The sequence below is a fragment of the Gambusia affinis genome, linkage group LG10 (genome assembly GCF_019740435.1).
Source record: "Gambusia affinis linkage group LG10, SWU_Gaff_1.0, whole genome shotgun sequence".
NCBI classification, from domain to species: Eukaryota; Metazoa; Chordata; class Actinopteri; order Cyprinodontiformes; family Poeciliidae; genus Gambusia; species Gambusia affinis.
The window spans coordinates 2,455,280-2,469,683 of record NC_057877.1 but is presented as its reverse complement, the minus strand read 5'-3'; the positions used below and the strand labels follow the sequence as shown (position 1 = coordinate 2,469,683).

Sequence of the window (14,404 nt, the reverse complement as noted above, 5' to 3'; positions counted from 1 at the left end):
ATAACAGCAATTTTTTTTTTCTAAAGGTGGTGGAATAGTTTTATTTAGCTGGATCAAAGAATAAAATGTATCTTTGAACTATAAATGTTACAAATGCCTGCACTATGGTTGCTAATTATCATCCCAATATTTTAAATAAACTACTTATGCAGAAATCTATTTTTTGGTAATAAATTTCTGCATTTATTGGATTCTACAATATAAACATAAAGAAAAACCTGTGGAGTGCCACCTCTTGGTTGCACTTTCTAGTCATACATAAATACATTGCTATTGGTTATTTTATAAAAAAAAATTGTTTGAATATTCAAAAAGCTACATATGATCAGACTCTGCCAGTCATAACTACTAGAATTTGTGTTTAGCCATTTATGTAAAACCTAATAATGGAGACTTTACTTTCATCCATGTGCTGTCGTTCGTTACATGGATGAATTCTTCCATGTAAAATTCATCCATATTGTTGAGGAACATGTCAGATCTAGATTAGATTTCATTCTGCACAGTTAACAGTGTTCATAATGTCAGGAAGTAACTGTTACGTAATCAATCTTAAGATTTTGAATTTTTTTTCTTTTTCTGTAGTTAGCACTGAGAGGAGGAGGAGAAGCTCTTTTTATCCACAGATTATCTGTCTTATACTAGTACGACATAGTAACTGTTTTAACAAATATATAAACTAATTTATTTTTTTTATTTTTATTAAAAGTTACATACTGGAGCTAAAATCCATTTACTGGGTCGAAACCAGAACCCGCCGGGAGTAGCCAAGTCAGACCTGTTAGCAAAATACCTACAGACTGTTGCATTGTGGGTTTTCTCCCACAAGCTTGTGTGCCTCGGCAACACCTCTCCTCCAGACTTTAGTAACAGGGTCAGAAGTCACTGTAGGACACGAGTTAACACATTGTGGGCCTGTCAGTCCAACACCTCTGGATAACTTTACACATCCGACTTCCAACTGCGCCATGACGCGGAGGCATTTTATCACCGCGAACAGAGCGCCGCAGCCCGGCCCGACTGCCCAGGAGGGTATGTTTGCGTGTGTGTGCGTGTGTGTGTGATGGGGGACATTTTCACAGTTCCCAGGCTGAGTGAAAGCTGTGCAGCTCCTGGCCGACAGGCGCCCCTCCCCCTCCACCACCTTTCCCCACACCATGAACTTCCTCCGAGGCACGGCTAATGTGCATTCCACGAGAGAGGCGGCATCCGCACTTATCTCTGTCCTCCAGATAAACCAGACAGGGTGTCTGATTCTGAGCCTCCGATTCATCCCTCCTCTGGAAGGAAGAGAAGAAGAAAAAAACACACAGAGTGGAAGAGGTTTAAACATCAAATCAAATTGTGGATTAGGAAGAGGTTCCCGGGAGCGCTGGGAATCAGAGGCCGTGGGAGTGACATATGCAAACATGATCACATGTAATTACATGGATGGGCCTCCCAGTTTCCATCACACACCTTTTTTCCAGCCGCTGTTTGGAGCTGGAAGAGCTGGACGTGTTTCATTTACTCATGAGCTTCTCCAAAGCAAAAAGCCTTTGTGAGGCTGATTCAGTTCAAAAAAAAAAAAAGGTGCAAATCCTTTTCAGAGAAACAATCTCTGGATGTTCTCTTTCATTCCTCATCGCTTTAACAAACAAGCTGCAGCGTGACAAATGCTACACAGGAATTTAACCATCATTACCCACTTTACATGGCAACAAGATACAAATCCAGCCAGCTGCAATAACTGGCCTGTTCTATTGAATTTAAAAAGAAACGCACCCTTAATGACTCCAAGGTGACACCAGAGACTTGATTTTTTTTTGTTCATTTTTCTTTCTGCAGAGTGTTGACAAAATGAAAGTTTCAAGTTTTGGGAGTTCTGGGTGTGAATCTAAATTTACAGAGCTATTTTCATAAAACAGTCAAGGACTGTCAGGGGGGAAGTTCAGCTCAGCACTCAAAGGTTAGAATCAGGCAACCAGATTGGGGGCCAAAATGATCTGGTCACGTCAGCCATTTTTTAAACTACCAGAACACATTAAATAGAAATCTGTTGGACTCTACTGGTAAAACTGAGTTAGTTAGTCATCTCAGTCTTCAGACCGAGATCCTGCAGAAAACCTGTTGACTGAACTGAAATATCTGTGAGGAACCTCGACTCTCAGTGTCCACCAACCTGGTCAGAGTTACAGGAGAAGAAGTGCTGTTCTTTGGTAAAAGATGACCAGTGGTACAAAATGTCCAAGCAGCAGCGAAGGCAAATGAATCAGTAATGGGGTGCAGTAAGGACTGGTGGGTGTGTTCCGGCTCAGCCTGGCACTATTCACAAAGCTCCTGCCACCCACAGACATTCAATATATTCCTCTGATCCCAACTTTTAATATAAAACAAATGAACAATGAAGAAGACGTTTGGAAAATTTGCAGGACGGCCCACATCCTCAAATCCTCCCAGGCTGCCTGAAGTGCGCAGGATTTGGAGGAGAATATGGAGCCTGTCTGAGTCACTGCTGGGTGTGGGAGTTTTGGCCTGAAGCCTCCATAAACAAGTGGGACGCGGACCTTATCGTGTTCTCCGTTACAGGACAAGTGGAATTCTCTCCAGTCATGCCAGAGCGAGCTCTTATTGGAGGAAAGAACAAAGTTATCTCTGTGAAACATGAATGAGTAGAAAACAAAGACAAGATGCTGGAGTAACTGTCACACTCATCCTTTTACTACGGTGACATGGTGGGTTTATATATAACACACACACATATATATATATATATATATATATATATATATATATATATATATATATATATATATATATATATATATATATATTTTTTTTTTCCTCCTTCTTTTGATGAAACATGTTTAGTATGAGGGGTTGTTGTAAAGTCCAAGACAAAAACCAGGTGATTTTCTGCGCTGGGTTCTCTTTGATAAAACCTTTGTAAGCTACTTTGAATTATGAATTGAGCTTTATTGTGCTGTTTGATAACTATTATCAATTGGAAAGTATGTATGATTGAACTGAAATGTTTTTTTTTTTTTTTTTTTAAATAAAGTGTCTCAAGACATTTGTTGTTAATTGGTGTTATATTAATAAAACTAAATTGAACTGAACTATAATTACTATTCTGGTTTATAAGTCCTCTTTGTTATATTTATTATTACACCACCTAAATTACTATCATTATCCAGCTTCTTATTAAGAATATCACTTCATTTAAGTGATATAACATTTTTTATAAAGACGCAGAAATTTTTAGAAGGTTCTAAACGACATATTCTGTGGTCATACAGAAAACAGGCTTAAACTGTCACATTTCATTCAATAAATTAGAATATGGAATCCAATGAGTCTCGTTTGACTCACTGAAATAATCCTTAAGCAGGTATTGAATCTCAAGCCCAAATGTATTAATTTAAAAAAATGTATGTAATATTCTAGTTTTACATCATTTTTTTCCAATACCCATACGCGAAGAATCTTCCTAATTAACAGAAATGAAGGTTTTTAAACATCCATCTGTGTAAATAATAATGTAAATAATGTGTTTCATTTAGTGATAAAGTTCCCAAAACAGATTTTAATTTAACAGATTTAATCTGTAGAAATCTCCATTTATTTGTAAAAGTTTGTGGCGGGTAAAAGAGCGTTTCGCTGCTGTTTCTGCAGGATGTTTTATGTTGGGGGGTCTTTGTTTGTAACCCAGCCTTCCCTTCCTCCGTGAACCAGCGTGACCTTGTGCAGCTTTGAGCTGTCTCAGCAGAGCGCCTGACGCAGCGAGACGGCGGCCTGTTTGCTCACACCGGGGGTATGTAGGTCAGCCACGGGCCGGCCCGCTGTGACAGCAGCGCGGCCGCTGCGCTGGGTCTGCCCGGCAGGACGGGACGGGGATTGGAGTAGACAGAGAGAGAGGACCCCCCTCACACGTCAGCAGCAATACTTCCTTATTCCCCCCCTTAAACACTTTGACATTATCAGGCCACACAGAGCGACGTCCGGACTTATTACTCTCACCTTTGCTGCGGTGGAAAAAAGAAAAAGAGAAAAGAAAAGAACAAAGCGGAGAAGAAACGGAGCGAAATTCAAGACAGGAATCTGATGTGCGTTATTCTTTTGCCCACAAAATACATGCAGACTGTGTTTATTTCTGTTTTAACCTAGTCATTGAACAACAAGGTGTTTGTATTTATGCATTTATTTTAGAAAAAATAAAAAGAACAAAGATATTACATGAACTGTGTAAAGATTGAAAGTTGTTTCAGGCCTTTTAATGTTGATATAGTGCCATCTAGTGGCTACAAACCGAAGCTCTAGTTCCTAAACCTGACCAGTTCTGTTACAATACAGTTATTTCTGCCCTCAGTCCAACTAAATAAAACGGGTTAGAGCCACGAATATTAACCAATACTTGGAAAAAATAAAATAAAATAAAACCATCTTATAATATTTGATAAATAACTACAGCGGAACATTTTTAAAGTACAACCTCAGGAATCCTGCTTTCAGGCTTTAATATACTTCCAAATAAAAAAAAAAAAAAGATTTTCCAAAAAAATAATGGTTACATTTTCTCAGTTTGCAGCCTAAGAAGAGAAACAGTTCTAAATAAAAATGAACAGTTCTTTTGTTATGCTGTTGTGGAAATTAACATGAAAAAACTTGTATTCGCTGTTGCATTTTTAAAACCTCAGTTGTTTCTTCATCAAGTCAAAGTTAGTAAAAGCCACTGTGGCTCCGGAGCCACAGGCTGCGGGGCCCCTGGTCCTCGGTCCTCGGTCGGTTCCATGAAGTGCTGAGCTGTTAGAAATGAAGGCTCATCGGTTGTAGGGATGCATGGAAGCAGATGCAGATTTTATGTTTGTCTTGATGCTGCTTGGCATTTTCCCTGGAGGACAAACAGAAAAAAACTGTAAACATTCACAAACAAATCAGAGGTCTACATCCACTCATCAAGACCAGGACATAAACAATATCTGTGTGGGATGACTATTCAATAACTTAAATGAACCTTATTGCTATTTCCCAATAATTTATCTATATACATCCACCTCCAGTCATGTTACAGTCATTTTCAATAAATTAAATCATACAATCTGCTGAGTTCTGTTTGTCAGATTAAAAGTACCTTTAAGCAAGTATTAAACATACTTTGTTAAGTTCACATTTTTGTGTTTAAAATAGTTTTTTACTGGTCTGACTCAAACTATGGTGCATTAGAAAAAAAAAATTCTGCCCAAAAACTCTGAAATTTTTAGATCTCAGAAATCATTCTGGAAAAGAAAAAATAAAGGACATTTCTGAGTATCAAAAGTCAGAAAATTTCCTAAAGGAAATTTCAAGGATTTTTATAGAAAATTCCTGAATTTGAAAAGTTGAAAATTTGCCTGAAAAAAACCCTCCAACGTTTTAGAATTTTTTATTTATTTTTTTTACTTGAGCTTCAAGTCACGAGGGCAGATATTTACTACCTTTTGTTTCTATCTACAGTGGCTCCAATATGCCCTCATAGATGTTATATTCTCATCTTAAATGTCACGTTGAAGCTGTTGCTGTTCAACAGTTTAAACGTAAACGTGTTAAAACATGATGAGCGCATGTAAACGTGATCACAATATCCAAATCTGGTTGTTGGATGAAAACAGCATCAGGCTGTGTGAGGGCCGAGTTCTGATCGCTCTCCAAACCAGGCCTCTTACCCGGCTGTCCTTGCTGCTGTGGAGCTCCCGGTCCCCCCATACCTGCTTGCTGGCCTCCACCACCTCCGATAGTGACCTGCTGTAAGGTTGGACCCCCGCTCATCATGGGCCCCTGCCCTGGATGTCCAGGAGCCATGGGACCTGGAGGCCTACACTTGGAAAGGCCTTTTCCAAACGCAACGGCTGCAACCAAAGCATTGGTGTCTCCGGGGTTAAACGACGGTTTGTTCAGTCGGGAAGCTGACGGGGAGACATGTTGAGGTTTTGATTTCAATCAGGATGCAGAAAGAAACGAACAAACAGAACAGAGCGTTGTGGTGCAACCTACCGGCACTTTCTGCATCTCTGTCATCGCGCGGGTTGTTCAGCTTCTCCAGCAGGTTGGAACACATTTTATTCAGCGCCTGGATCTGTTTCTGTTCGATGATCCAACGATGAGGGAGTTAATGTAAAACACACCAACTGACTGATATGAAATATGAAAAATAAAGCAGTCAAGATGACATGTAACTGACCTGCGCTACATCCGGGCCGATGCGCGCCGCCTCCGTGCTCAGCTGCTTCTCCTGCTCCTCCACTTCCGGGTCGGGTTTGGTCCGCAGGTAGTCTGGGACGATTTCATGGCTGAACACCGGGACACGCTGCTCTGTGAGGACCTGACGGGGGTGAATAACAAGAGAGTTCAGAGGCAGAAATCCAAAAACACAGGAGGACAACGGTGAGAATGCACTCACCGTCAGGTCGTCGTCTGGCTTCTGGGAGAGCACCAGAGGGATGATGACCTGGCTGCGGAACGACGGCGTCTTCTCGTTCTTCAGCATCTTATTGATGGTGTTCAGCTGACCAGACAGGAGACCGAAGTTATCCAGAACATTGGGCCTGAGAGAGAGCAACACGCACGGCTGCTGTGGTAAAATGTTCTACAATTAAGTTAGAAAAAGATAAGGTTGTACTTCATCCGATGAAGAGATAGTAAGGTTTAATTTCATAGAAGTTATAATAAATATATTATAAACATTTTCTGTCAATCAACTCTTTCATAGTTAATGTTGGCCCAGTAAACCAACAGCAGAATGATTGAAGCGCAAACAGAAGAAGCAGACTCTGTTACTCTAGGATGGAACTGAGCAGCTCCTGCAGTTTGTAGTCAAATATTTAGTCACCATGTCAGTCGCTCGTATTCGTTCTCCAGCTTGTAGATGAAACTTTGCAGAGCATTTTTAGTGAGAGCCACCAGAGAGATGAGAGAGTCCACAGAGGCTTCTAACTGCTTCTCCTCGCGTTGCTGACAGAAAAACAAGCAACACAAACACAGAGAACGGTTAGCAACTTAGCCATGTAGCTTTAAAATATAGAGCTTAGCCAGCTGGGCTAACTACAGTGTTTAGACGTGTGTTAATATGAGCACAATAAACCATAAGATGTGCTAAACTAAAACCTTTATCCTTCCGATCAAGGGTGCATTTCTTCAAGGAGCGTATAGGAGTCAAACTTACCTGCATTGTTGAACTACAAGATAGCCGGTTAGGAGAAATTAAACAAACCGTATTCTTCTTCTCTGGAATTTTATGGCAATTTGCATCCTATAAGTTGTATTACTGCCATCTTCTGGAAGAGTCGTTCATCACACTTTTATTATATATGAATGTACTGTATAATTCTGACGATTTTGTTTTGTGACAAGCTTACAGGCATGCTTAAGTGAAAAACCAACTTCCCCCAGTTTTAGTCCGCTCGTAGAGACAGCACTCAACCATATAGCACACTATTACTTTAGCACTACAATTTTTTTTTTTAAATACTACACCATCAGATGTTTTTTAAAACTATATGTACATTGAATTACAGAGTCTACTTTACGGGTGTGCTGTAACTTTCAGATGGGTTTCTGCTACAAGGCCGTGGGAGTTGTTAAAGACAACTGATTACATTTCATTTTGAAATAAATAGAGGATTGAGTCGAATAAGTAGTAAGCTCATGCAACACCTCAAGTTGACCATGTGGTGGCAGTGTGCTGATCTTTTAAATACTAAAACTGGTATTCTACATTACTTACACAAAGATTATTACACAAGTTACAGTAGGAGGTAAATAACTAAAGTGTAAAGCATTTCAATGAATTACTTTCTGAAGTAATAAGAGATATTTGTCACTGAAATGTTTTATTTTGAAAAAAAGAAAGACTTTCAGGTAAACATACATCATCACAATCACCATTTGGCACAAGTTTCCTCCCAATGCTGATGCACATTTATTAGGCCTCTTTCTTTGACATTAGATACCTAATGTTACTATACTAACTGAGATGTTCGCATGAACATCTCAGTTAGTATAGTAGCTTAATCCTCAAGTGGAGTCACATTTTGTGGATAGAAAGCTCAGGTTGGTGCAAGAAATAAGCACTGCTGATCTACTGCTTCAGGTTTCACAAAGTAAGAACGCAGGTTTATACTCTACAGCTTTTCTGTGGCACATAATTGCAGAAAGCCAAGCTCTTCAGACGCAGTTCTAGAGTTGGATGTAAACTTTCAGGGTTTAGAAGTGGTTCTCAACGTCTCCCAGTTCCACAACCACAGTCTTCAGCTGGGAGTAGTACTCGATGGTCACCTGGCCGTTCTCCCTGCCGAAGCCTGGGGAGATTCAACAGTTTGGGTTCATTCCGGCAACAAATCCCACCTTCTCTCAAAGTTAAATTGAAACAATTGTTTCTGAATGTAGAAACCTCCCAACGAGCTACCTGACATCTTGTATCCTCCAAATGGCATTTCTACAGGACTGTTGTTGTAGTTGTTGATGAAGCAGGTCCCCGCCTCCAGCCTCTCTGCCACACGATGAGCTCGAGAAATATCCCTGCAGGTGGAGGGAGGAACTCATTTCATGTGGTAAAAGATTAAACCACTCACATCTGGACTTGAACTTCATTGACCTACTGCAGTGAAAGGAACGACATGAATTGGCAGTTATAAAATCCAACCTAGAGAAAGCAATAAACTCAAAGGGAAAGGGTTCAAAGGGAAGCAGCGGTAGATCTTCACTCATTGCTGGTCAGAGATAATCCTGCTGGTTCTGTTGCTCACCTGGTGAAGACTCCAGAGGCCAGTCCATAGGTGGTGTTGTTGGCCCTCTGGATCACCTCGTCCTCAGAGTCAAAAGACAGGACGGACATGACCGGACCAAAGATCTCCTCCTTCACACAGGTCATGTCGTCTCTGCAGTTTTCTGTGAACAGAAGGTGTGTGAACCGTGTTTTGACAGAAACCAATCATCTCTACGGCGATGAGTGAGGGAGTCAAACATACCGAGGACACAAGGGGACATAAAATAACCCCCCTTCAGTTTGGGATCAGTGGGGACAAAAGGGTCTCCTCCACACAGAGCCTTGGCTCCCTAACAGAACCACAAAGAGAACGATGAGATCTGGAAACTCAGGATCTACGGTTACATTCACACAGCAGGTCTGAATGCTCAATTCTGATTTTTTTTGCTGAAATGTGATTTTCTTTTGGTCCTTCCTGCTAGTAATTAAATTCAGCCACAATCAGATGTCTGTGTGAATGGTGTGATGGAAAATTTTAAGGTTGCTATGATTATGAGTAAATTAATGCACAACAGCGTCAAGATTCGTCTGTGATGCACATGCTCATTGGAAGGTTTTCTGAAGCCGTCTCTCTGCACTCAGTATTGCAATAAAGTTGTTGAATTGTTTCTTGTTAGTGTGATAAACACCCTCCTGACGTCCTTGAATGTTTAATTTCCCTTATGAAAAAAATGTGTATGCTTGCAATTACGTGATTCGAATGAAACCCTTCTTATAAAACTGAATGCTGTGTTCTGCTCGAGGCTTTGAATCCTGACTCTGTTCAGTGAGCAGTGTGTCCTCAAGGGCCCCTGTCCTGCAGGACAAAACACTGGAATAGCCTTAATGTGTAGATCAGTTCTCCAGAACCTTAATGACCCAATTATTCTATTCAGCTGTGGTGCAACAGAGGCACATCTAAACGTTGCAGGGCAGTGGCCCTCAGGACTGGAGTTTGACATGTGTGCTGTAAAGCCTTCAAATAAATACTAAGAATATATGGATTATTTTTCTGCTTTTCGAAACAGTTTGTTCTTACTCTTTGTTAAAGATAATTTTCACAACAATGGCTTAAGACGCCAAAGCGACCCACATGTGCAGAAGAAAAGCACAAACATCATACAGCAGTACACTGTTTATGGAAGTAATACTTGATGAATTATAAACGTTATTCAGCATTGGGAGCCGACAGTGTCGTCACAAGATCATAAGATGAAGGAAGCTGAAAAAAAAAGCACAACTAATAGCAATGACCTTTTGTGGAGCATCAATGGTAATTTCTTTAGAAAACTGTTTGGATGTGTGGTCAGAACCAGGAGTGATGGCGTTAGCATGGGATGTGCTTCACTGACAGATTTCATAATTCTGACTTTTTTTCAGAATTGTTTGTTTGATCTGGCTTCTTCTGGTGCAGAACTATGCCGCATGTTTCATGTGAACAATGTAAAAGTTTGATCAAATGCAACATGACGGTTCTGACTGCTGGCGCTTTGAAAACTAGCAGGTATGCATCCGATTTAGTTGCACATATGGAAGTGGCACAGATTGGATTTTCTTTGGGTGAATGTGTTGGATTTGGGTTGCATTTACCCGCTGTGTGAACGTAGCCTCATTTTGATGTCTCCCAATCCAACTTTGATAATGAACCAACCTCCTTCTTGGCCTGAGTGACAAACCCCAGAGCCTTGTCCAGCTGTGGCTTGCTGATCAGGGCCCCCATGCGGGTGCCGTCCAGCAGCGGGTCGCCCACAGAGATGGCCTTGGTCCTCTTCACCACTTCCTCCAGGAACTGTGGCATGATCTCCCTCTGTACAAACACTCTGGTTCCATTGCAGCAAACCTACACATTTCACACACACCTTGTAAGAGCTCACAGAGGTCATCCTAGTTCAGACGGGCTGAGTGACACAAGCCAGTACGGACGGGATGCCCGTCAGTCTCACCTGGCCCTGGGTCAGGAAGTTTCCCATGAGCGCCCCCCTTATGGCGTTCTCCAGATCACAGTCTTTGAAGATGATGAGGGGAGATTTCCCTCCCAGCTCCAGGGTCACCTGCTTCACCCCCTTGGCAGACATCTCCATCACCTGAGAGGACATGCAGCAGGGATGGAGTCATTCTAACTTATTTTGGTAAATCTAGGTGCTGCTTTTCAAAAGAATTGGATGTTTTGTCAACTAGAGCCTCGTTCACAAGGCAAGACTTTTATGCCAATTTCTGGCCAGATTCCCCCCTTTCCAAATATCTTAAGGCCACATCAGTAATCATAGAGGCTCTAAAAATGAGCTAAAAAATATTCCACTTTGAACTGCGCCATACAATTAGACTAGATTATTAAAAGTGACATGGTCCGCTCACGATATAAAGTCAGGGATATTCAACATTGAAGCTTAGCAAGACTTTCCACTGGAATGTTGTTGAGTGAAACATTCCGATGTTCCAAACATCGGAAACACCCGTTATCCAGCTACAGCAGGTTTGGTTATAGCTACAATGTTTTATCGTGATGTGTGGACTCTCAGGTTTTGAAAACAGGCTAAACATTTTGCTGTGTGAACCAAACGTGTGCATTCGACACATTTTAGCATTTGTACCTTCTTGCCAGTTGGAACACTGCCTGTGAAGGAAACCTTAGCCACCTTGGGGTGCTGGCAGAGCAGAGTGCCAGTCTCTGCTCCACCTTGGACCACACAGAACAGGCCGTCAGGCACTCCTGCCTCTTTGTAGATCTCAGCCATTACCAAAGCAGTCAAAGGAGTCATGGGAGACGGCTTGAACACCATGGCATTACCTAGAAAAACCATTGTTTTACTCCCATCTCTTTTATTAGTGACTTCAAGTCAAAATGAGAGTTGAAAGTCGCTGCTGTTCACTGACCACAAGCCAGGGCCGGCGCCGACTTGGTGACAGAGATCTGGAAGGGGTAGTTGAATGCCCCGATCCCCACGCACACCCCGAGGGCCTCCCTCCTGGTGTAGGCGAAGGCTCCGCCAGGAAGCTGGATGTGCTGACCTGCAGTCACAGAACAAACCCATGTTCAGACAAACGGAAAGTACGCTTCGAAACACAAAGAGACACCACCGCCCCACCAGTGAGTGTCCCGGCCATGCCGGCGTAGAACTCCATGGTCTGCCAAGCGACGTCCACATCCACCAGGGCTTCGGTGATGCACTTGCCATTGTTGATCACTTCCAGCTTTGCAATTTTCTCCCTCCGTTCCTGTTTGATTGGGAGCAAAAATGCAGAGTCATTACTGGAAAATAAATCAAACTCCTTCATGCGACCTAAAAGGGGCCAACCAGACACAAAAGGAGGATTTTGCACAGATCCAAAGGAGGGAGGGCTTCCTGTTAATGAATAACTAGTGTCACACTGTGAACTTGCAATAGTCAGCTCTAATTTAAGTTGCACAATAAGGACAGTAAAAGTTGGACAGCTTCAAAGCCGCCTGACCGGCTCACCCTGATAATGCGGGCGGCCTCAAGCATGACCCGACCTCTCTCCATGCCAGACATCTTGCTCCATTTCACGTAGGCAGAGTGAGCACTCTGGATGGCTTCCTCCACCTCCTCCACCCCACAGGGCACCAGCTGGCACAGGACACGGCCTGAGCAAACAGGAAGGCAAATAAACTACTGTACTGATAGATTTCCCCCACATTTCTCTCCCCCAAACAGTAGCAAGAAAATTAAAAAGTCGCCACGCCCCACAGCACTGAAGTTAGTATCTTATCTGTGGTTTCAGACTCTAAAGGACTATTTCACAACTTTTGAGTTTCAGATTTATTTTCTCTAGTTCAATGCCAGAAAGATCAGTCAAACCTGGAAAGAAAAATTCCACACTGAACAAAAAAATAAAATAAAAATATTTTCACATTTATAAAACTGCACATTTCTATTTGTCCAAGTCCCTTTGGTTTCTTTACCATTTACTTTGAGGAAAGCTTAAATAAATGGTCAGTCTGGTCAACACTGGAAATGATTGTCCTAAACTAAATAAAGCTCCTTCAATAAATTTCCTATGTGTGAAAGTTCATTTTGTTTGCAAAGCTCCCACAGTGGGCTGCACAGTGGTGCAGTTGATAGAGCTGTTGCCTTGCAGCAAGAAGGTCCTGGGTTCAATTCCCAGCCCGGGGTCTTTCTGCATGGAGTTTGCATGTTCTCTCTGTGCATGGTGGGTTCTCTCCGGGTTCTCCGGCTTCCTCTCACAGTCCAAAAACATGACTGTCAGGTTAATTGGTCTCTCTAAATTCTCCCTGGGTGAGTGTGTGTGTGAATGGTTGTGTGTCCTGTGTTGTCTGTGACAGACTGGTGACCTGTCCAGGGTGACTCAGCCTCTTGGCCTGGAACGTTAGCTGGAGATAGACACCAACAACCCTCCTGACCCCATTAGGGACAAGGGTGTATAGAAAATGGATGGATGAAGCTCTCACAGTAAAATTCCCCTTATTTAGTACTTTGCCAAATAGAATAAAGGATTCACTGATTATAAACTGCATTTCTCATAAGTCAAGTTATGATTTATTCGGTGAATGAAATTCAGAATTTCTAAATTGATTAAAGCCAAGGTAGATTATGGGAGAAAAATGAAATGGGACAGTCTAATTCTATCTGACAGAAAACAGAAGAGTTTGAACACCTGGCCGTTCTTTCATTTTGTGTCCCACCTGTTGCACTTAAAAAGTTGTCATAGAAATATTATGATTCAACATCATATTTCTCCCAAAAGCACAAAACTCAGAAAGATTGTTTATAGTAAAAGGTTTAGAAATTAAGAGAATTATGAAAAGAACTATCTTTGCACAAAGATTGTCCTTTGTGTAAGTAATGCAGTTCCTCTTTATTTCAGTCTGAAATAAAAAGCCCTTAGAAATCTACATTTCGTCAGCCTATTAGTACAGTTATGTTTTTAGGCTGAGGATTTACAAAGAGATGCGAAATAGCCAATCGGGGTCACAAATCAGAAGCTAACTTCAGCGTCGCCGTCCATCTCCTAAAGTCAACTCCAGAGTAGAGTTACTTAACTAAACCTCCCTAGACTGTGCTATTGTTCTGCGTGTCACTTTTTAATATGCATTTCCATCAGAACAAACTTTTAACATGCATTACCAGTTGCAGGCTCGAAAACGGGCTCGGCGTTTTTCTCCTCCCTGGGTTTCACCCGTTTTCCAGCCCAGAAGTTCAGAGGCTCTGTAACCACCAGGGTTCCAGTGGTGGCTCCGGAGATCGTATCGAGGATTGACTGGGCCATTATCACACAGATTGTACCTGAAAGTTTCAGAAAAATATCTCCATTACGTAATATTAGCCTGCGACGAAAGAGAGCTAGCAGAGCATATAAGCTAGCTTAGTCAAAGAACGTGACACGAGGACAGGGTGTTATTTGTTATATTGTTATTGTGAAAAGTTATTCTAACTTTTTGGAGAAGAAAACTGTACCGTTTCTGCAGAGAGAAGAGCTGCAAGATGGACGTCTGGTTAAGAGTGGAAGGAGGATTTTACGCCCCTTTTAAGCAGCCGGGACACACCTCTTTTTAGAGAAACAGCTTCTCGCTTCTGTCAGGCTTTCACGCTGAGGCTGAGCCAAAACAGGCGGACTTTAAACAAATAACTCCGACAAAGATTCATAAACTCTGCTAAAACCTAGTCT

General features: G+C 41.8%; 2 protein-coding genes across 3 annotated transcripts; both read right to left on the bottom strand.

The window, feature by feature from the left end:
• Positions 1–4,162: 4,162 nt before the first annotated feature.
• med8 (mediator complex subunit 8) lies at positions 4,163–7,271 on the bottom strand. Of its 2 annotated transcripts, none has more exons than XM_044129311.1 (7): positions 7,178–7,271; positions 6,845–6,966; positions 6,416–6,560; positions 6,197–6,337; positions 6,010–6,097; positions 5,682–5,921; positions 4,163–4,870 (listed from the first exon to the last, which is right to left on the bottom strand). In XM_044129311.1, the coding sequence occupies exons 1-7, from the start codon at positions 7,181–7,183 to the stop codon at positions 4,800–4,802; spliced, it is 813 nt and encodes a 270-aa protein (XP_043985246.1). In that variant the 5' UTR covers positions 7,184–7,271; the 3' UTR covers positions 4,163–4,799. The 2 variants fall into 2 exon arrangements, with proteins under 2 accessions (XP_043985246.1, XP_043985247.1); XM_044129312.1 differs by having other exon boundaries at positions 5,724–5,921.
• Positions 7,272–7,825: 554 nt separating this feature from the next.
• aldh9a1a.1 (aldehyde dehydrogenase 9 family, member A1a, tandem duplicate 1) lies at positions 7,826–14,343 on the bottom strand. The gene is made up of 12 exons (XM_044128920.1): positions 14,194–14,343; positions 13,864–14,022; positions 12,217–12,362; positions 11,845–11,974; positions 11,633–11,767; positions 11,350–11,546; positions 10,702–10,842; positions 10,410–10,598; positions 8,982–9,069; positions 8,760–8,901; positions 8,420–8,532; positions 7,826–8,312 (listed from the first exon to the last, which is right to left on the bottom strand). Exons 2-12 carry the CDS (start codon positions 14,003–14,005, stop codon positions 8,218–8,220), a joined length of 1,518 nt encoding a protein of 505 aa, XP_043984855.1. The 5' UTR covers positions 14,006–14,022; positions 14,194–14,343; the 3' UTR covers positions 7,826–8,217.
• Between the last annotated feature and the right edge of the window lie 61 nt (positions 14,344–14,404).